The sequence below is a fragment of the Chelonia mydas genome, chromosome 3 (assembly GCF_015237465.2).
Source record: "Chelonia mydas isolate rCheMyd1 chromosome 3, rCheMyd1.pri.v2, whole genome shotgun sequence".
Classification (NCBI taxonomy): Eukaryota; Metazoa; Chordata; order Testudines; family Cheloniidae; genus Chelonia; species Chelonia mydas.
This window is the reverse complement of record NC_057851.1, coordinates 201,150,772-201,172,549: the sequence shown is the minus strand read 5'-3', so window position 1 is coordinate 201,172,549 and position 21,778 is coordinate 201,150,772. Positions and strand designations below refer to the sequence as shown.

Below are 21,778 nucleotides of genomic sequence, written 5' to 3'. Positions count from 1 at the left end.
CTCAGCTGCAAGGCCGGCCATGGAAGAGGGCACAAAGAGCAAGGCTGCGGAAGAGAGCGGTGTCTGGGTTGGGCAGGGTGAGGCCAAGTAGGCAATGACTGTACAGCATGGAGGAATGGCTGCTGGCTCGGGGGCAGTTACTTTGCTCTCACAACAAAGGAGCAGAGCAAAGCGGGTTTTAGACTGACCCAGTCTCCATCCCATTCTGTCTCTGGAGCATTCGCCTTGGTATCCAGGCCGCTCTGTACCACCTTTTGGGCTCCTTCTCCAGGTCCCTTCACACTGTCTCCCCAGCTGCCATCTCATGGTTCTGAGGGGTTCCCTGTGCGGTCATGCGCACAGGACTCTGGCAATAGCTGGGTGACTGCTACTGGTGGCACAGAAAGTTCTCGTGCCCCCCCCCCCACACACACACACACACAAGATACAAGAGCCATAAACCTAGGCTGGGAGCTCTGCAGCAGAGGTTGCTATCCCGTGGCATGTCTGGACACACCCAGCGCGTGAGTTTTACTTTGCGCGGGTGCTGTAAATACAACAGACTGGACAGGAGGGATGCAGGGATTTGTAGGATGTGCTCAGGAGCAGGGACAACAGAGAAAGCTCAGTGCTTGAATTACAGGGGGCTGGGCTGGCCTTGCAATGTTTAGGGGCTATCTCACTTGTGCCTGATTCAAAGGCACCGGTGGCGGGGAGGTGTTTTGGCCCCCCTCTCACAAGTGTTCCCAGTAAAGTGCTCAGTGGCGCAGCCACGCAGCTGTCTTCCGTTTACCACACATGTCACACACTGTGCCTCTCCCCCGGAGCGGGCACTGCCAGGGCCAGGCTGGTGACTCAGCTGGGCAGGGCTGAGTGGCTGCTGTGAGGGTGGGAGTGGGACACAGGAGCTGGAGTGGCCACTGCAGTGCCTGCGATTGGGCCAGGGAGAAAGTAGGACCTGCGGTGAATGGGCAGAGACTGAGAGCAGCAGCCTCTGGGGAGAGACACGAATGGCCAGGACCCCTCTTCCCAGCCTGGACCCAGCTGGTCCCCCCCGCTCCCCATGCAGGGCACCCACCCTGCCCCCCTCTAGCCCTGACACCTTGACCTCCCGCCGCTCCCCATGCAGGGCACCCACCCTGCCCCCCTTCTATCCCTGACACCCCAACCTCCCCCCGTTCCTCATGCAGGGCACCCACCCTGCCCCCTTCTAGGCCTGAAACCCTGACCTCACCCTGCCCCATTCTAGCCCTGACACCTTGACCTCCCGCCGCTCCCCATGCAGGGCGCCCACCCTGCCCCCTTGTAGCCCTGACCTCCTCCTGCTCCCCATGCAGAGCACCCAACCCCTTATATCCCTGACCCCCGACCTCCCCCCCACTCTCCATGCAGAGCACCTACCCTGCCCCCTCTATCCCTGACCCCTTCTAGCCCTGACACCCTGACCTCACCCTGCTCCTTCTATCCATGACACCCAGACCTCCCCCCGTTCTCTATGCAGGGCACCCACCCTGCCCGCACTATCCCTGACCTCCAACTGTCCCTGCTCCCCATGCAGAGCACCCATTCTGCCTCCTTCTATCCCTGACACCCCGACCTCTCCCCGGTCCTCATGCAGAGCACCCACCCTGCCCCCTTCTAGGCCTGAAACCCTGACCTCACCCTGCCCCATTCTAGCCCTGACACCTTGACCTCCCGCCGCTCCCCATGCAGGGCACCCACCCTGCCCCCTTGTAGCCCTGACCTCCTCCTGATCCCCATGCAGAGCACCCAACCCCTTATATCCCTGACCCCCGACCTCCCCCCCACTCTCCATGCAGAGCACCTACCCTGCCCCCTCTATCCCTGACCCCTTCTAGCCCTGACACCCTGACCTCACCCTGCTCCTTCTATCCATGACACCCAGACCTCCCCCTGTTCTCTATGCAGGGCACCCACCCTGCCCGCACTATCCCTGACCTCCAACTGTCCCTGCTCCCCATGCAGAGCACCCATTCTGCCTCCTTCTATCCCTGACACCCCGACCTCTCCCCGGTCCTCATGCAGAGCACCCACCCTGCCCCCTTCTAGGCCTGAAACCCTGACCTCACCCTGCCCCATTCTAGCCCTGACACCTTGACCTCCCGCCGCTCCCCATGCAGGGCACCCACCCTGCCCCCTTGTAGCCCTGACCTCCTCCTGATCCCCATGCAGAGCACCCAACCCCTTATATCCCTGACCCCCGACCTCCCCCCCACTCTCCATGCAGAGCACCTACCCTGCCCCCTCTATCCCTGACCCCTTCTAGCCCTGACACCCTGACCTCACCCTGCTCCTTCTATCCATGACACCCAGACCTCCCCCTGTTCTCTATGCAGGGCACCCACCCTGCCCGCACTATCCCTGACCTCCAACTGTCCCTGCTCCCCATGCAGAGCACCCATTCTGCCTCCTTCTATCCCTGACACCCCGACCTCTCCCCGGTCCTCATGCAGAGCACCCACCCTGATGCCCCCTCTTCTCCCTGGGGTGGCATTGTTTGGCCCCCCTCGAGTGGAGTCCTGTCCTCCTGCAGGGATCCAACTCCTGTCTATGTCTTTCCTCCTCCTGGCTCACCTGGGCTGAGTTCAGTCTGGGATGTGGGGGGTGGCGGTGAGCCCAGTGTTGGGAGCAAGACAGTGAGGGAAAGCACCCCACAAACAACTGTAGGGGTGGCCAGACAGGTTGCTTTTATGCAGTTAGGGCATCAGCGTAAGAGCCTGAGGTTGGGGTTGGAGTAAAACCAGAGGCATACAGAGGGCCTGATCCTGACACAAGTAGTCCTTACCCACCCAGTCCCCTCACTGCAGTCACTGGCAATACTCAGGTGAGGAAGAGTTTTCAGGATTGGGCTCAGGAACAGAAAAATGAGGAAAATGCATTCCAGGGTCAGGTGCATGTAAATGAGGGCAGAATCTGGACCACAGTGGGCCAGATTTTCCTAAAAGATAAGCTCTTAAATGAAGTGTCCAGAGTCCCATTGAGCGCTCCTGGGTTCTGAGCTCTTTGGAAAATCTGGTCCCTTCCCTTAGGTGCTTCAATGGTAGGGGTTGGGCACTAGCTCTTGGAAAATCTGGGCCAGAATATTCATCAGGAGGGGAAACCCATTGCACTCTTTGACGTTTGTTTTGTGACATCAAAAATGTGGACACTTCAGAACGGAAATAACCCACACCCCGTCAGCTGGTGGGGGAAATGAGTTACAAAAGTTTATGCAAGCAGGGAGAGGAGACAGAAGAAAGTTAGCTATTAATGACAAGTCAGGGTTGATAAAATACAGAGGGTAGCACGATTTGGTTTCTGACTCCTCCTCCCCCTGCAATTTACACTGCTAGTTTTGATTTTACTGCTAGAAATGTACAAAGGAATGTCAGAAAGAGGCATCCTCCAGATCGTGAATACTGCAGAAATTAATCACTGACTGTAGCTCTGCCTGCAGTTCAGTATGGGGCAGCTTTAACTCTTTATTTTCTAAATGAATTCAGAATAGATTAATTGGAAAAGTAGGACATGCTGCACTTTAAAATTAGACATGGAAATGTTAAGGGAAAAAGAAGCACTCCAAGATTAGAATTATCGACTGAATGCTCCCAGCGGCAGATATCAAGAGGGACATTCAACGCAGAATTGACGCAAACTTGCTGTAGTTGTCATGCATACGTGGCATGATTGCTAGACCCTGCTCTGAGTTATTGTCTAGGCCCCCCTGTTTCTTCCCCATAATTCGAGCTGCTAGATTCTTCAGTTCAAGAGGAGGCTGACAGTGTATTGTCTTGGTAAACAACCTGTGAAACTGTAGCCCACCACATGCTTGTGTATCAGGTTACTAGAGCTGAGATCTGGGGTTCTGGATTGTCCTATTCTCTTCTTGATCTCCCCTGTCAGGTCCAGCAGCAGCAGCCGCCACCACCGACTTCAAATAAGCGCCCCAGTAACAGCACCCCACCACCAACGCAGCTGAATAAGATCAAGTATTCTGGAGGACCCCAGATTGTAAAGAAGGAGCGACGGCACAGCTCCTCCCGCTTCAACCTGAGCAAAAACAGGGAACTGCAAAAGCTCCCTGCGCTCAAAGGTAAGGACAGGGGATTGGACTAGATGACCTCCTGAGGTCCCTTCCAACCCTGATATTCTATGACATGGCAGGTTTGTGGGTGTGTATGTCTGCTAAGTCTCAGGTCTGCCTGGCTCACTGGAACCCGTCTCGAGGCAGGACAGCCACAGTCCAGTGGTCACTCTGGAGACAGCCCAGCAATAGTCATGCTAGCCTTGATGCCTACAGTACCATAGTGAAAGCAGCTGCCACTTCCTCAGCCATTGGGGGCTGAGAGCTTCCAGTGAGGAGCCACAACTGAGGTTCCAGGGTTCCTTGCCCATTGCTGTCTGGCTGCAGCTATGTCCTTATGCTGCTTCAGTCCCCCTTTGGTGATAGGGTAGCTTGTTGTTTATATTCCCATGGGGCCCTCCCTGTGCTAGGTGCTGTACAAACACAGAACAAAAAGACAGTCCCTGCCCCAGGACAAGAGACGACAGATGGGAAGTACAAGCAAACAATGAGACAATACTGGTCTGTGTGGTAGGCAGTAGCTGAGCCCTGCAACCACAGTAAGAGCCCTCCCCTTTCAGAGTAAGTAAAAGGAACCCCGTGAGTGTTCTCCCAGTGGGACAGGGGCTCCAGCAGGTCCAGCCACAGCCCTCTCTTTAGCATCAGTGTGCGAGTGCTGCTTCTCCCAGGAGTTTTCAGAGCATTTCCCCTTGGTACTAGGGGTTTACAGAGCTCCTCCCCTGGACTGTGGGGCATATCTACATTCCCCCTCCAAAGGTGGTGCAGCTGAGGAGTAGGACAGTCTACGTCCTACCTCTACCCTGGGGTCCAAACCTGGGCCCCTATGCAGCAAAAGGGCCATCCACTCTAGCCTCCACATTCTACCTGGTTGTTCCTCCAGAGCTGCTTCCCAGCCTGGCTCACCTGCTTTCTCAGCTCCCTCTCAACTGGGAACCCCAGTGTAAATCCCACCCAGACCACAGTGACCATCTCTTGCACATCCCTCACCCTGCAGCGGGCTGTTGTACTCTCCAGATCCCACTGCTGATTGGGGAGCGGGGACCTGCCTTTTATTTCCTGCTTGCTGCCTCGCTCACAGCCACTAGTCGCATGTTCTGAGAAGAACACAGATGCAGGTAAGAGGTGAGTTCAGTTCACGCTGTGACGTGGCACTATCACAGGGCGTGTCTATGTTGCAATCCCAGGGGGTGATTGTGGCTCGAGTGGACATACTGAGCTGGCTTTAATCTAGCTATCTCAGGGACCAGCACAGCGAAGTCGTGGCAGTACGTGCTTCAGCGTAGGCTGGCCGAGCCTGCCAGAATCCTGGTAATTAGTCATGGGGCTAGCTCGTGGCAGTCTTGCAGCTAGCTAGATTAAAGCCAGCTCAGTGTGTCTACTTGAGGTGGAGGTGCAGTCACGCCCCTTGATAGCCGTATAGACATATCCTAAGAGGAGGTGAAGGCTACACAGACTACAGTAAATGAGAGCCCTCGTGGACACTCTTATTCCAATGTAAGAGAGCCTCTTTTCAGTTTAAATTACATTGCTTGGGAAGCCACTCATATACCAGAATACAAGTGTCTGCTCTGTGTGTGTGTGTAACTAGATCTGTATAACTGGTAACACTTTCCAGGGTAGACAAAACCTTAGTCTGTCTGTCTGCCTCAGTTCCCCATCTGTATAAAGGGATAACAGCACTTCCCTGCCTCCCGTGAGGATAAATACAGTTACACATTGACGCTCTTGAATACCACAGTACTGGAGGCCGTGTAAGTACCGTAGATAAGAGTTGTTAGCACAGGAGTGAAACGTGCTTTGCTGTCCCTGCCAGATGCTCCCGCTCATGAACGAGAAGAGCTCTTCATACAGAAGCTGCGACAATGCTGTGTTCTCTTTGACTTCATCTCCGACCCACTCAGTGACTTGAAGTTCAAAGAGGTGAAGCGAGCTGGTCTCAATGAGATGGTGGAGTACATCACGCACAACCGGGATGTCGTCACCGAGGCCATCTACCCTGAAGCTGTCATCATGGTAGGACTAGCAGGACTATGGCCGGTTTTCTGTGATCGCCCCCCAGCAGGTGCCAGGGCAGTCAGGACTGGAAGAGGCTTCTGTCTGCATGCCTAGAAATTGGACGTAGTGAGAGGCATAAGTGGGGGCAGCTGGAGAGAGGAAGAACAACTTGCTTGGGAGGAACATGACTATGACATCTTTAAACCCTTATTAGCCATCCAGAGAATGACTGGGGTGTGTGTGTGAAGGATGGGGGAATAGGTCGGGTATAGGGCAGCGTAAAGCATTTGTCCGCAGCACAGACACCACTGGAGGTGTTTGACGTCAGCATGGCAGCTGTAACCCTTTGGCCTCCAGAGCGGGAGGTGTTTGGGAACAGTTATAAAGAGCCTCAGCTCTGGGCACTGCAAGAATGTCAGTCCGTGGGCCAAAGGGAAGGCGTGGAAAGGTCACTCATCTGCCTTCTCACTTCAGTTTTCAGTGAACCTCTTCCGGACCCTCCCCCCCTCGTCCAATCCAACAGGAGCAGAGTTTGACCCCGAGGAGGATGAACCCACACTAGAAGCTGCCTGGCCACATCTCCAGGTAAGAGAGAGTCTGCCAGCCTCATCTCCAGGTCATGGTAGGTGAATGGAGTGCAAGGGGCCGCCTGGCCAGGTGACAGACACCAAGAGGTAGGAGTGGGAAGGAAGGTACTGAGTTTTCAAAGCACAGATTTCAAATATCTTCTCCCTGTGGATACTTTTATTTTTCTTTGGGGGTCAGCACAGGAAATGAGGCCTTGGATTCTGCAGCCTCCCAAAGCGAGTGCTGCTTAGCCCCAGGGATGTTGGTGCAGACTGGGAATGAATGGCTAGTCTAAGAAGCTTAGGGGGTCTTGTGTTTTTGAAGTTAGGACCCTTGGGACTCCCCCCTTTATTTTTTCTCTCTCTCTTAGAAGCCCCAAGCCTCTGCTCCCCTGCCTCTGGCCCAGGAGGGTGAGAGAGAGCTCCCGTGAGAGGAACCAGTGCTGCTGCTGCTTCCTCCCTCTGGCACAAAGCCTGCTGGCCAGGAGCCTCAGGCCCTCCACAGTGGGTGGGACCTATTAGGTCCCCATAAGAGCCGTACTTGGACACCCAGACCATTTACTTCACACTTTAACCGGCAAAAATAATTATGTGCAAAACTGATAGGGAGCAAACATTTCAGCAGAGACGTGTGAGCACAAACTGGGAGGTGCTCAAGGACTCCCTTCTACATGCCCACAGAGCCACCGTTCCTCAGGCATGGACACAGATAGGAATTGAAAACTGAGTAGCATTCTGGGGAAAGGGGGTTGTGGTGGAAGCAGCAAAAAATATATATATATATCAATCAATCTAGGGACAGAGCTCTGAGAGAAGGTTAAGAAAACTTGATCAGATCAGGTTCTGCAAGTACCTACGCACAGAGATGGTATCTGTTAGCAGAGGGCTGTTTGATCTAGCAGACAAAGGCAGAAGACGAGCCAGTGGCTGGAAGCTGAAGTGAGAAATACTCAGAGTGGAAATGAGATACAATTTTGTAACCATGTGGGGTAATGTATGTTGTGTTGGGAAAGGGGGTGCGGCTCGGGTCAGATGCTAACAAAACTCTTCTCAACTGTTAATTGTTTCCTGGCACGTTAGCGCTGGTGACGCCTGCTGTAACAAGCCACCATTAAAAATCTTTAGCCTTTTACTAATCAGATGGGAAAAGGAACATTGTTGACGCGTGTAAAGCATGAAGAATTAAGTAAAGCTTTTCTTTTTTTAAAAAGCCCCCTCTTGCTCTCCTCAGTTGGTGTACGAATTCTTCCTGCGGTTTCTGGAGTCGCCCGACTTTCAGCCAAATATAGCCAAGAAATACATTGACCAGAAGTTTGTATTGTCAGTAAGTAGTTCCAGCTTCCCCCCACCTCAGACCCCTGTGAAGGGGTGCTTAGCAGGCACCCTGCATATCACTACCCAAGCAGCCCCCATAGCTTCCTCAGAGAGGATGGGTAATAGGCTCAGTTCAGAGAAGGACAACAAAAATGATTAGAGGTATAGAACTGGTGCCATATGAGGGGAGATTAGTAAGACTGGGACTTTTCAGCTTGAAAAAGAAATGACTAAGGGGGGATATGATAGAGATCTATAAAATCATGACTGGTGTGGAGAAAGTAAATGAGGAAGTGTTATTTACTCCTCATAACACAAGAACTAGGGATCACCAAATTAACAGGCAGCAGGTTTAAAACAAACAAAAAAGGAAATATTTTTTTTCACACAGCGCACAGTCAACCTGTGGAACTCTTTGGCAGAGGATGTTGTGAAGGCCAAGACTAACAGGGTTCAAAAAAGAACTAGATAAATTCATGGAGGATAGGTCCTTCAATGGCTATTAGCCAGGAATGGTGTCCCTAGCCTCTGTTTGCCAGAAGCTGGAATGGGAGACAGGAAATAGATCACTTGAGGATTCCCTGTTCTGTTCATTCCCTCTGAAGCACCAGGCATTGGCCACTGTCGGAAGACAGAATACTGGGCTCGATGGACCTTTGGTCTGACCCAGGAGGGCCGTTCTTAGGCAGTGCCTGGGCAGCTCCACCTTCCTTCATGCCCTCACTGGAGGAGCCCTTGGGGATGCTCAGTGCTGGGGGAACCTGCAAGGTTGCCACCATTGAAACTCACTCTAGAAGCTGCTTCCAAAGAGAAGGTCCCTGATGGCCTGGGAGAGCAGCAAGGGTTTCCCTGCCCTAGAGCTGGGCTGCGTGAGGAGAGGTGGACTCAGGACTCGGGAGCCTGCACTGGCGTAGCCTTTGCTCTGCTACAGGAGTCTGAGCAGCTGCTAGCGACAACAGACGTGGCTGGCCGTGGGGAGGCAGCAGCGTGCACTGCGTGCAGACGGGTGCGCTCCAAACTGGAACATACTTACACTGATCAGCAGAAGCTTTCCCCTGTGCAATCAGCAGCCCGTGTCCAGGGGAGAGAGCCTCAGGACTAACTGAATCCCTCTTTCCACAGCTGCTGGATTTGTTCGACAGCGAAGATCCCAGAGAGCGAGACTTCCTGAAGACCATCTTACACCGAATTTACGGGAAGTTCCTGGGCCTGCGAGCGTACGTGAGGCGGCAGATCAACAACATATTTTACAGGTGAGGGGCTCTGCCAGGCCCAGCAGTGCTGGGAACGGGCTTGGAGGACCTGGGGAAAGCAAAGCCGGAGCATTCCTTCTGTTCCCAGCCCCACCAGTGACTGGGCGAGTCAGGTCGTGTCTCTGGACATGGGAATAGTACTTGCCTGTGCTACAGGGATATTGAGGATTCAGTAGTGCAGAATGCCTCTGACTAATGTGGGAAGTGGTAGGGCTTTCTTCCCACTGCCATGCCCCACAGCAGCCCTCTGCTGATCTGGGAGCCTGGGCTGATCCCTTACCCACTCTTGTGTAGCACGTCCTGGAGTGTGGACAATACTGTCTCTCCCTGAATCCTCTGTCATCTCTTTCTGGGAGGCTTCTCCTTACTGAGCTATGTCCTGTGCTTGGCAATGACTCCTCTCCTCTCCCATCCCCAACCCTTCTTCTCAGGTTTATCTATGAAACAGAGCATCACAATGGGATTGCAGAGCTGCTGGAGATCTTGGGCAGGTAAGGGCATTTCTCCCTTTCTGTGTTTCTTCTGCCACATCTAGGAGCTCCAGGGCTTCTGAGCCGGGTGGGATCTCACGGCCTAGTGTATTGTGTGGTGTAGCAGGGACTTATCCAATCTGCTTTCAGGCCCATCTGCTGCCTCAGTTTCCCCTCAGACATGTTGGTCCTCTCAGCCTTCCAGCACAGTTGGGTTGCTGAGCTGACTTAGCTCTCCAGCTTATTTACAAAAGTCTTCTCCTTCTCGGGTATCAGAGTCCAAACACACGCACAAGTAAAGAGTGCCCCTCCCCAGTCTGGGCACAGCCCTTCCTTCCCAAGGGCCTGTCATAACATCCCCAGGCACTCTTCTGCTGGGCTCTGCACAGTCTCTCCATATCCCTTCTGTTTAGAGGTCACTGCATCCCCACGCCAAGTGGCAGCATAGGAGGGACCCACACCTGCCCGCCTATGTGGAATCCCAGCCCAGGAACTCTGAACAGCTGGGCTTTCTGCCCCATAGCCTCAACCACGCTCTACATCTCCTTCCCAGGGTCTCTTCCAATACTCCAGTCCACCTGCTCTTCTGTAGAGCATAACTGCCAGGGCTTCTCACCCCGGAGTCCATCTCGGTTCGGTTCCCCAGCAGGCCTGGCTTAATCATGTGATCCTTGACATATTACTGCAGAACTCCTCTCCTCCACCTGGAGCTAAGTGTGGCATGGGGGCAGCTGAGCCCCAACCCTCTTAAAGGACCAGGTCACCCTGTGGTGTGGGGTTTCCCACCCTGCATGTGATGGGGCCTTCATTGGAGGGAATGTGCTTTTCGGGACACATTTTCAGGGTCCCCTGGGGCTGGGGCCTTAGTGACTGCAGCCCTGAAGCCAGGTGCTTCCTGGAGATGTTAATATGGTATGGTAGGGCTTGGGGCTGGTTTTATACTGTGATTGTTCTGGTACATGCTCAGTAATACCTGACCCCGTAATGCCTCTCTCCCTTCTCCTACTCAGTATAATCAATGGGTTCGCTTTGCCTCTGAAGGAAGAGCACAAGATGTTCCTCATTCGGGTCTTGCTACCTTTGCACAAGGTGAAATCGCTGAGTGTCTACCACCCACAGGTGAGAGGCTCTGTCAGTTACCAGAGAGGTCAAACACTCAGACTTATTTACAGCCACCACCAGGCTTTACTTATCAAAATCTTGCTGCAGGGGTTCTGGGCCTCTGTACGTTCACCCCCTCTGACGCCTGACTGTACCGCTCATCCCTCAGCATGTGCTTTGAGCTGTCCGTCCCCAGCCTCCTTCACCCTTGTCTGTTAACTTGCTGCCTCTTGCTCCTGGGCAGTGTGAGAAGGTTCATTGTCCTCTGCTGATTTGAACGTCAGGCCGACTCATCCTCGACTGTTGGAAGCTCATGGATGATTTCAGCCCAGGTTTTTGCAGTATTTAGGCGTTGCAGCGCTCAGCGTTGCAATGCCTGACTGATTTAGCAGCCTAAATCCCATCAACCATCAATGGAATTTGACTCCTAAGTGCCTAAATCACTTTAGATTTAGGCTCCTAAATCAGTCAGGCATTACAACGCTGAGTGCAGAACGCCTAAATACCTGTAACTATTTGGGCCTTATCCTTAAATATCTGCTACTCACTGCTTCCCTTGTATTCGGAGAGTTGAAGTCCCTGAGTTCCATTGCCCAGCCCCTGTGTGTGTGTGCTGTGTACTTAGACAGATATGGAGGCAAGGTCCTTGCCTATGTAGCAATTGATCTAGGGAGAAGATGGGACAAAAGCCCGGATCTGAATGGTGAAGCTCTCTTGCATCCTGTTACTTCCCTGACCATGAGAGGGGGAGGGCTTTTCAGTTGCCCAATTTGTCACTGGCAATTTTTAAATGGAGATGGGATGTTTTTCTAAGAAATCTGCTCGAGTTCACCCAGGAATTAATTCTGGGAAGTCCTGTGGCCTGTGTTATACAGGAGGTCAGACTAAATGATCGCAGTGGTCCCTTCCAGCCCTAGAATCTATTAATCTACCTGTCTGTAGCCACAGATTCGTTAGTGTGCTGCCTGCTTGTTGTGAACATGTGGCCACAAACGACAGCTGGGTGCAACATGAGGGACAGAACTCAGGGCTTCTGGCTCCCAAAGCCCAGGGTTCTTCTGCTTGGCCTAACGGAGACAAGCTCACCATTCGCTATGAGTCACTGGGGCTTATACACTCTTTGAGCTGCTGCAGGTTGCCAGGCACACACGCTGGAGCAGGTCTGACCTGGCACGCAGCCAAGGGCCGTGGTAAGTGCTGATGCCGTGTGTGCTTGCCGCTTGCCGTCTGCTTAGCCAAGAGAGGAGCTCTAACTGGGCTGTGTTTTCCTTGCAGTTGGCATACTGTGTTGTGCAGTTCTTGGAGAAAGACAGCAGCCTGACAGAACCGGTGAGTGCCCTTGCTTGGCTTTGTCATGTCAGCCATGGCCCCAGTTCACATCACAAGATCATTTCTGGACACTTTAGCAGCTAAGTTACTCTGACCCCACTCCAGAGAGACCTGGCATAAGTTGGATTTTTTCGCTCATTGGAACTGGCCTGCAGAAAGGTATCGGTCATCTGACATGTCACAAGCACAGGGCAGGACTAGATAGTCTCATCATGCACAGCCAGGCAGGCTTTGGGGGTCTGAGCAGGCTCAGTTTGGAAACAAGACATGAGCAAGTGGAGCACAGCTTGGAGTGAGTCTGTCTTGTGTGATTCCAGTCCTGCTATAGCAGAATGCAAAGCATGCAAAGACCCTCTCTCCCGTAGCAGCTCCCCTTCTGGCTACGCAGCTTCTGCCATGAGAAGATGGTTGGGAATTGGACATCCGAAGAAACCAGCAAGAGTTGATAGAGAAGTGCAGGTGTTTGAGATCTCAATCCAAACCCCCTAGAGCTGGTCGGAAGACTACGGGCGAGGGTGTGGAAACTGGAGACCAGAAAGGTCTGTTTAGCCTGGGTGAGCTGTCCCTTGTGGAGGGCTTTGTTTTACTGAGCTGTTGGAGCCTCAGTATCATATCCCCTCCAGCCAGTTCACCTCCGGGACATTGAATCCTGACAGCTGAGTTTGCCTTCAAGTTGTAATGCTGCTGAAGACTAAATTTTCACAAGATGGTGCTCTAGTGCAAACAGGGCCCAGATGTGTTTCCTGCATTGTGGCTCTGCAGACCCAAACTAAGTAACACTAAGCAGAACAATGGTGACGGGACAGAGGGCGTGAGAGGAAGATCAAGGGCTCCACTCCTCAGGGCAGAGTGCGGAGAAATGCCTCACGTGGCTCTGTTCTACACAGGCTCAGCTCTGGCAGACGGCTACTGGCTCATGCGTGGAAATGGCATTTTAATTACTAATATTTACAGCTTGGGTGGTTTTGCACCTGAGCTGGCAAAGCTGCACGCTGACAATGAGCCTGTCTGTGTTCAGCCATTTGCACATTCTAGCTCCAGCATTCCCATACTGCATGTTCTGGAAATAGGCCTCCTCCTGCCCTCCCACTCACTCCCCCAAGTCATCCATATTCTCATTGCCAGGCGAATCATATGTCTCCTGTGCCAGGTAATTCACCGCCCTGCTGATCCCAGGCAAGAGAGATCTAGCTGAGCCTGCCACTCAAAGTATTGGAGCTGCTGAGATGGGGGAGGGAAGCAGAGAATTTCTGCAGGGTTTTCGCTGTGCATTCACACAGCGAAGCTTGGTAGATCCATACCGACGACTCAAACACTCATTACTGAATTTTGCAAATCAGTGAGCAGAGGCCTGATTCAGTGCCCATGGTAGGACTCCCACTCACTGCAAGGGGCATTGTATCAGGCACTGACCAAACAGATTCTGTGAAGACAAGGCAGCGTCCTCACAGAACGCACTGTGTTTGTGTAAAAGTGTCCAAGCCTTAGTAACCAGGGGCCTCATGTGGTGCTTGTTTGCTTGATCCCTGCCTTGGTTGTCCTTCGTTCAGCCATAATGCAAGAGCTGCCATACCAAATCTTGCTGAATAAAACATGCTCCAGAATGGCAGTATTAGTGATAACCAAACAAAGCAAAGACCAGTTCCTGTGCATCTCGCCCAACCTTAGCTCTAGGGAAAACTGCCTTTGGAGTCACTGAAACGAATTATTGTTTGCATGGCAAAACTACCAGTGCTGTGGACACCGAGCTGTCCCTGCATAGCTGAGCCCTTGGAATGATGGAAACATCATGCAAGCAGCCTTCCTCTTGCTGCTTCTATGCCCACTACTGTTCCCTCAGGCTGCTTGCCTGGGCTAAGCTCAGCATTTCAGGCTTCTCCTAGGAATTGCTGAAAGACTGGTGTTTCCAAAATGTTTTCAGTTGTGCAGCACCAACCAGGCACTGCAGCCATGAGTGTTGTGTTCAGCTTTAACCAGTGCTATCTGAGCAGCCTGTAAGCTCTCTCTGAACATCCACTGACACTTCGGCTTCATAACCCCGGTTGTTGAACTACAAACAATGTTAGGAGAACTGCTCTTGCAAAGCATTCTGTTTGAAGCCGGCGTGTGCAGTTTTCATGCAATGCATCTCTCCCAAATCAATGTTCAAATTGCAGACTCTGCAGCGTGTGGCTGTATCTGTTTCAGAAAGAGATTTGATTTGGAAGTGACTGGCTAAAACTTTCACTCAGTGCATTCTGGATTCTGACTTTAAAGGTACCAAGTGTTGGTATTTGGCATTCAGTGGATTTGTCACATCCCTTTTGGGACAATAGGTTAGCCAGATCATGGTACATTGAGTCCAGTATCCCTCCCCTGCCAGTACCTGATGCCTCAGGTGACAGTGGACACCACCCCTGCCCCTCCCCTCCCCCCATATTACACTCAGTAAATGGTACGCTCCTGCATGTGGAAGGGAACTTCCGTTCTGACCCCATGGTGATTAGTTTACACCCTGAAGCATCAGTTTGGAACATCTGAGTCTCAGCATCCCTATAACAAACATGACTGTTTGTAAAAGTCTCCAGTCCCTGTCATGAGTCTCCTGCAGCCGTGAGCACCACACGGCAGCTGCATTTCCCTGGAAGCAGAATTTCTCACTGTTGCTCTCTATTCACCAGCATGTCACTTTGAGTGGCCCCATGTTCTCATGGGGACAGAGTGAAAAGCAGGCGATGATCACTTTTCCCTGTATAGTCTGAACCCTTAGGACATGGGCTAGTCCCAAAATGGGTAAAGCCAGGGGTCAGAAGGAACTTTTTAGTCCAAATTACCAGAAAACCCACTCACTACCCATGCAGCTTTCCTCTGCTTGGGAAGGAGCAGGGGCCGGGGGAAGTAGTCTCCTTGCTTAGTGCCCTAGCTTGAGAAGGCTGTCAGCCACCACGCTGACGGGAATGATGAGAAGCTGAGCAGAACAAAGAGCGTGTAGCCAGGGAAGAAAGATCTATGGCTGCTGCTAGGTGGCACTCCTGGTCAGAGCCAGCATCTATGCACTCCACCTCTCTGTGCAGCCAGATCCTGTCCAAGCTGCCTGCAGGGAAACGTGGGGATAGGCGCCGGGTGGTATAGGTGCCTTCAGCTTCTGGGTCTGCAGCCCAGAGGATCCGTGTGCTGGAGAGGTAGTCAGTGGCTCTGGCAAGGTAGGGAGAGGAGCAGCAAGGGAAGCTGTGCTGTTTCCGAATTGAGGAGGAGAGTCCAGAAGAGAGTTCACCCAGTGCCTGTCCTGCCTCGTATAGTTCAAAGGACTGTCCCGGACACTGGGATTCTGAGGGCCAAATACCTTGATGGAGCCCTCTTTAGTGCCTCCTAAGGTCTGGGAGGACAGAGCAGTTCGAGACCTCTGTGCTGGTGGAGGGTCTCTGGATGCAGAGCTATGGGGGAGGGGGTGGGGTTCAGAGGCATGAAGGAGCTGGTGTTTTGTGTGCCTAACCTGAGTGAGTCAGAGACTGAGTCCATATGTACAGGCACTGCGTGCTGCGTCTGCTGCTGTGGGTGGGACGTGGCTGTGCTGGGTTTCTGTGGTCGGGGGTGCTAGACAGTACTGCCAGTAGGTTTGCACTCTGCTCCTAAGCTCCTTTCTTTACCTGCTCAGGTGATCGTGGGCTTGCTGAAGTTTTGGCCGAAAACGCACAGTCCCAAGGAGGTGATGTTTCTGAACGAGCTGGAGGAAATACTGGATGTGATCGAGCCCTCCGAGTTTGTGAAGGTCATGGAGCCCCTGTTCAGGCAGCTGGCCAAGTGTGTGTCCAGCCCACACTTCCAGGTAGGTTCCAGGCTCAGCAAGACCATCTGGCTTTGCTTTGCACCCGGGTCCTGTTTTTAGGATGAATCTGACACTCTGGAGCATGTTTCTGTGATCGCTAGAGGAGTCTATGGTAAATTTTGTGGCAGCAGTGATCAGGATGACTCCTGAGGATGGCACAAAAACAGGAGGCATTAGTGAGCCACCAGACCAATAGTTTAGGAAAAGTAGGACTATGAATGTCGTCCCAAGCTACCGATCATGTTTTCCCCAGCTCTGAGTGTTACAACGCTGAGGAGCTAGCGCAGGTATGTTGTGCTGCCTCTCGTAAGTGGGAGATGGGCCCCATTCAGCTTCCTCATGTCCTTGAGTACTGTGCCCAGGCCCTTTTGAGATCAAATTATCTACTTGTCTGCCGCACTGGAGGATGATCAGCCAGTGAGACTCTCTGTTCTTATGAGAATTCCCAGTGTTGCATGCCCGCAGAAAGGATACCTTGCGCTGCACTGGCCTGGTTCTGGGGGCAGCAGATCATCCATTGTGGAGGGGGAGAGCAGAAAGGATGGAAGATCTTCATGGTCACTTGATGGTTCCATTTTAGGGACACCCAAGGGGAGCTGGGGAAGGTGGAAATGTTAACACCATGATACAGTGCTGAGAGGCAGGCCTGGTATTTTTGGGATAGAGCCATTCAGCAGCTGCTCCTCTCCACACCCTTCCGCTGCATTGCCTCTTGTTGTTTATCAGTGTGACATGTGGTTCACAGATACATACAAAGAGGTGGTCTGTTCCCCACACAACTCACAGTGTAGGTAGACACCACACAAAAGCAGGCATGCATCAAGAAAGTCAGGAATTAAAGGATGGCAAAATAATTAATGCCTATCAACATGGGTTTTGTGGAAAATAGGTCTTGTTGAATTAATGTGATACAGGGTTTTTTTAATGATATTACAAGTTTAGTTGACAAAGGTAATTGTGTTGACATACATTGCTTAGATATCTGTGAGACATTTGATTTAGTCCCACATGATCATCTGAAGATTGATACGGTACAAAGTCACCGTGGCCCATGTTAAATGGATTAAAAATTGGCTAACTGATAGATCTCGACAAGCAATTGTAAATGGAATCATCAGCTGGGGTTCCACACCAGTCAGTTCTCTTCCCAGTGCTATTCAACATCTTTATCAACAATCTGGAAGAAAACGTAAAATCATTTCTGGTAAAGCTGGCTGGTGACCTAAAAATTGGTGGGGTGGTAACTAAAGAAAAGGACAGGTCAATTGTATAGAATGATCTGGACCACTTGGTCACCTGAACAACATGCATTTTAATACAGCCAAATGCTGGGTACAAAGACTGTAGGCCACACTGACAGGATGGGGCCTGTATCCTGGAAAGCATGGACTCTGAAAAGGACTTAGGGACATGATGGAAATCCATCTGAACATGGGTTTCCAGTGCAGTGCTGTGGGCTAAGAGGGCTAATACAATTCTTGGCTGTATTAGCAGGGGATATTGAGGAGGGGTAGGAAGGTGGTTTTACCTCTGCACATGGACAGAATTAGTGAAACCATTCTGGGATATAGTGTCCCATTCTGGTGTCCAGTAATATTGAAAAAATGAAGAGGGTTCAGAAAAGAGCTATGAAAATAAAGATCTGTGAGGAAAACACTGCCTTACAGCGAGAGACTACCTTATCAGAGAGTTTGAGGTGACTTGGTCATAGTCTAGTGCCTCTGTGGGGAAGAGGTGTCTGATAGCTGGCTTGTTAATCTATCAGACAAAGGCATAACAAGATATAATGGCTCAAAAGTGAAGTTGGAGAAATTCAGACCAGAAATAAGGCTCTTTTTTTCTTCTTTCTCTCTCTCTCTCTCTCTCTTTTTTTTTTTTTTTTTTAACGGTGAGGGTAATTAACCATTGGAACAACTTACCTAAGGGTGTGGTAGATTCCTCATCATTTGGAGTCTTAAGGCTAGATGTCTTTCTAAAAGATATACTCCAGCTCAACCACAGAGCAGGAATTACTGGATGCTATGGCCTGTATTCTACAGGCGGTCAGGCCCAATGATCACAATGTTGCCTTTTGGCCTTAAATCTATGACTCTGCAGCTGAGCAGGGACATGCAGGGAGAATGGGCAGGGACCTGGCGTGATAGAGCCACAGGGCTTGCTTTGTTTTTCATTTGGGGTTTTTTGAGAGAGAAGGTTTCTTCTCTCTTCCCTGAAGGAAGGGTGAGGACTGTTGCTGAAGTGCCCTCATAGGATAAATTTTTACTGCACAGTTAACCCAGGCCCTTACATGACTTTTAGCCCAGAGTCCCCATACAGCCACACAGGGATTGGAGGTGCTTTAACCCTGGGCTTAGCTTACCCACCTCCAGGGGTGGGTTAGAACCTGAGCTCCGCTTTAACTCGAGCTGGAACATAGTCCTCCAGTCCATTCCCACAGTCCCACTGAAGGACCAACAGGTTCTCCCACAGTTGACAGAATCATAGAGTGTCTCCGATAAAGAACCATGGGATATGTCCCCAGACACACACGGGCGAGTGCAGAAATAGTGGGGACACAGTAACACAGATGGGCCTTTGCAGTGGGGATCCTCAGACTCAGGGTAGGCTAACCCAGTGCTGAGACCCGAGTGCCAGTCACCAGGGTTAAGTGTGCAGTAAAGGCATAGCATAAGGGGGAGAGGGTAAAGGAACTGGGGAGCAGGTCAGGGAGGAGTCTTAGCCTCGGGAGCTATATGGAAGGTGGTCCGGGGAGCAGAGAGAGACAAGAACATTAAGGTGGAAGCCAATTTGTGCAGGAACCCAAAGGTGAAGACAAGGGACTTGAGTTTTGTACGGAGAGCAAAGGGGAGCCTTGGGAGAGATTTGCAGAAGGGTCTTATGTGGTCAGAGAAGCAGGCAGGGGAAAAGGTTTTGACAGCATTTTTGGTTGAAGAGAGTGAGGTTGAAGGGAAGGAAGTTGCCGTGAGGGAGGTGAAACATGGTCAGGACCTGGACAAGAAGTTGGGGACAGACAGTAGTGGAGAGAAACTGACCAGGCTTAGCAGTGATGTCAGTTTGGAGGGTCAAGAGGAAGAGAGAACACAGAGGGATGCCCCTGTTGGACAGGGCGGGGAGGGGAGATTCCAGGGAGGAAAGAACTCCATTTTTAGCCCTTGTTGAGCTTTGGCTGGAGGCTGGACAGTACGAGGAAGAGTTGTTGGAGATATGACTGAAAAGAGTCATCAATATAACAATAGCAGCTGAAGCCATGTGACCAAATGAGGCTACCCAAGGCATAGCCCTGAGGACCCTACCTGCACACGGAGAGGAGGAGCTCTTGGTGTAAATGCAGCAGAATGTAAACTAGGAAAGACCGGAAACCAAGGGATGGGTCTCTCCAGGCAGAGGACCATTGCCAGAGGTGGCAAAGACAAGCTCCGCAGCCGGAGCACTGTCGCGTCTGATTTCTTGGCTGGGTAATGCCAGAACTTTTGCCTGGTTGGTGCTGAGTGGAATTCTGACATGCACCCTATGACCTGTCTGCAAGGAGCCTATACAGAGATCTGCTTCCCTCCTCCTGCAGGTGGCAGAGCGAGCGCTGTACTACTGGAACAATGAGTACATCATGAGCCTGATCAGCGACAACGCCGCCAAAATTCTCCCGATCATGTTCCCGGCGCTCTACAAGAATTCCAAGAGTCACTGGAACAAGTAGGTCCTTTCTGTGTGTCCGGGGGCCGTTAGGAATGAGTGAGTGGGCATCCAGGATCACGCAAGCCTGCTGCTGGCTGCAGGGGCACATTGTGGTGCCGCGGGTGGCTTTGGGGCAGAGAGGAGGCGTGGAGCTCAGATACCAAGGGGATGGGTGTACTAGATCTGAAAGGCCCAAGGAGACGACAGCAGCCTGGGCCTGAACGTGTCATTTTGGGTGGCTGTTCAGCCAACCCGGTCCGTTAGATGACTGATATCTCTAGCCCTTGGAGTCTGACTGGTAGGTGTGTCGGGATTGTCTAGCCCAGTTTCACAAGCCACGGAGCGCTGCGGCCTGCGGGGCTGAACAGAGGCACTGGTGAATGTGCTGGTCTGGTGTCTCCAGCTGCCAGGTAACAGAGAGAGCACTGAGAGAGCACAACCCGCAGGACAGTTGTACTGCTGCAAATGTCTTCACACTGGTGCTTGGCACCAGATCCTCCTGTGACCCTCCCACCACCCAGCTCTTCCTCCAACTGTTGTTAGCTGTTTCAGTTAAATAGGGGTTAAGAGAGTTAAAAGACTGAACCTCCTGCTGCTTGGGTGAATGACTTAGGAAGCTCACACCACACATCTGAGACCCCTGAGGGTACGTTTGCAGGGCCAGCAGAAACTTGCGGCAGGAAGTCTCAGAGCTTAGGCTTGCCCTACAGCGCTAAAAATAGCTGTGTAAATGTTCAGGCTTGGGCTCTGAAGCCTGGGGAGGGGGCATTTCCTGATATTTCTGTGGGGGGGAGAAGGCAGGAAAGCCCTCCCTGCCCCTGCCCCTGGGCCTTCTCTGGACACTGGAAAGAGGCAAAACTGGGGCACTTTTAATACAATTTAGGGGGAGCTTGACGGAGCTGGAATTCAGTGTGTCTGTAATACAGAGAAATTGGCTGCAGAATAAAAACTGTTTGCAAACTATTGCACCATTGTCTGTTTCTGCTTTCGCTCGCCTCTTCGCCATAAAGAATCAGAAAGAGGCACAAACCTAACTGTTCCCTTTGCAGCTCACCTTAAGGGGCAGGGTAAATGTTAAGCTCACCAACAGGAAAGGAAATAGTAACTGTGGCCTTGGCTTTCACACCAGTACTTCTCACACATGCACTTCTTCATGTAGTTTGGCCCACCTTTCTCCCATCATGATTCAGAAATGTGCTTTGCACCACTTGACAGAGCCATTTCCAGTGGTTCTGAGGTTTCTTTTCTCATTTGTCTAATCTTCCCCCTCCTTTGTCTGCCTTTCTCTCCTGGTACTTTCCCAGGAGCAGCACAGGACAGCTCTTGTACTTTGTTTCTGCCTCTTTCCAGTTTATGATGGTATTTTTCTACTAGTCCTGCTTTCCCTCAGAGCTTTCTCACTGCCACCCTTGCTTTCCCAGAATGGGCTGAGGGACCCAGAAGTTCTCCCCTTCCTTCCCCCAACTCAGTCACTTTGTGTGTCAAAAAATAACACTGAGGAGCTATCCCTTTATTGCAAACTGTTCCCAAAGGCAATTAGCATCCTGAGTCCTCTTTCCTGGCTGAGGAGGGAGCACAGAGAGGTGAGGTGACTTACAGGAGCCAGACTGCGTGACTTCCAGCCCTTGTGTTACTAGCCCATGCTGCTTCTGGGCATGATTCCAATCTGTGTTCTGATTTCCCAGCACCACAAACAGGCAGGGCACTTTCAGACAAGACACAGTCCCTGCCCCAGGAGCTTACGGTGTAGTGTGAATAAGGCGTGACACAATGCAAGCATCGTTGACACCAGAGGAGGAGGTGGCTTGCTCTCACAGTGCACGGAGCGCTAGTTCCCGGTTCCAAATTGCTATTAAGTACCCCCCTTCAGAGGTGGTGTACGTTCCAGTTTGCTGCAGCGGCTGCTGTACACAGTAACTGAGCTAATGGAGTGAAGCCATGTGGGGAAATCAAACAATCCGGCTGGTACGTTGCGAACCCCCATCACATGCAGCTTTAAAACTGTGTTGAACAAAGCCCTGTAGGGAAAATCCCCAAGCTGTCCCCCAGCTTCTTCCATCTCTAGCTTCTTCAACTATGTGATGCCCAATAGGAAAGGCCCTGGAGGCTTGAATGCTGATTTCCTGCTGACATCTGTGTTGGGAACCACCAACGCAGCAGCATTACTAGTTACGGCTCCATTGAACTGAGCCCCAGTCACTGTGAAGAGA

General features: G+C 51.8%; 1 protein-coding gene across 2 annotated transcripts in view; it reads left to right on the top strand.

The window, feature by feature from the left end:
• Positions 1-21,778, top strand: part of PPP2R5D (protein phosphatase 2 regulatory subunit B'delta) — a 47,181-nt gene that overhangs the window by 10,479 nt on the left and 14,924 nt on the right. For both annotated transcript variants that reach the window (XM_037896297.2, XM_037896298.2), the window contains exons 3-12: positions 3,883-4,072; positions 5,877-6,076; positions 6,533-6,643; positions 7,856-7,948; positions 9,061-9,191; positions 9,623-9,682; positions 10,672-10,780; positions 12,038-12,091; positions 15,726-15,896; positions 19,459-19,586. In XM_037896297.2, coding sequence (XP_037752225.1) covers positions 3,883-4,072; positions 5,877-6,076; positions 6,533-6,643; positions 7,856-7,948; positions 9,061-9,191; positions 9,623-9,682; positions 10,672-10,780; positions 12,038-12,091; positions 15,726-15,896; positions 19,459-19,586 — 1,247 coding nt within the window. The remainder of the gene's footprint in view (positions 1-3,882; positions 4,073-5,876; positions 6,077-6,532; positions 6,644-7,855; positions 7,949-9,060; positions 9,192-9,622; positions 9,683-10,671; positions 10,781-12,037; positions 12,092-15,725; positions 15,897-19,458; positions 19,587-21,778) is intronic.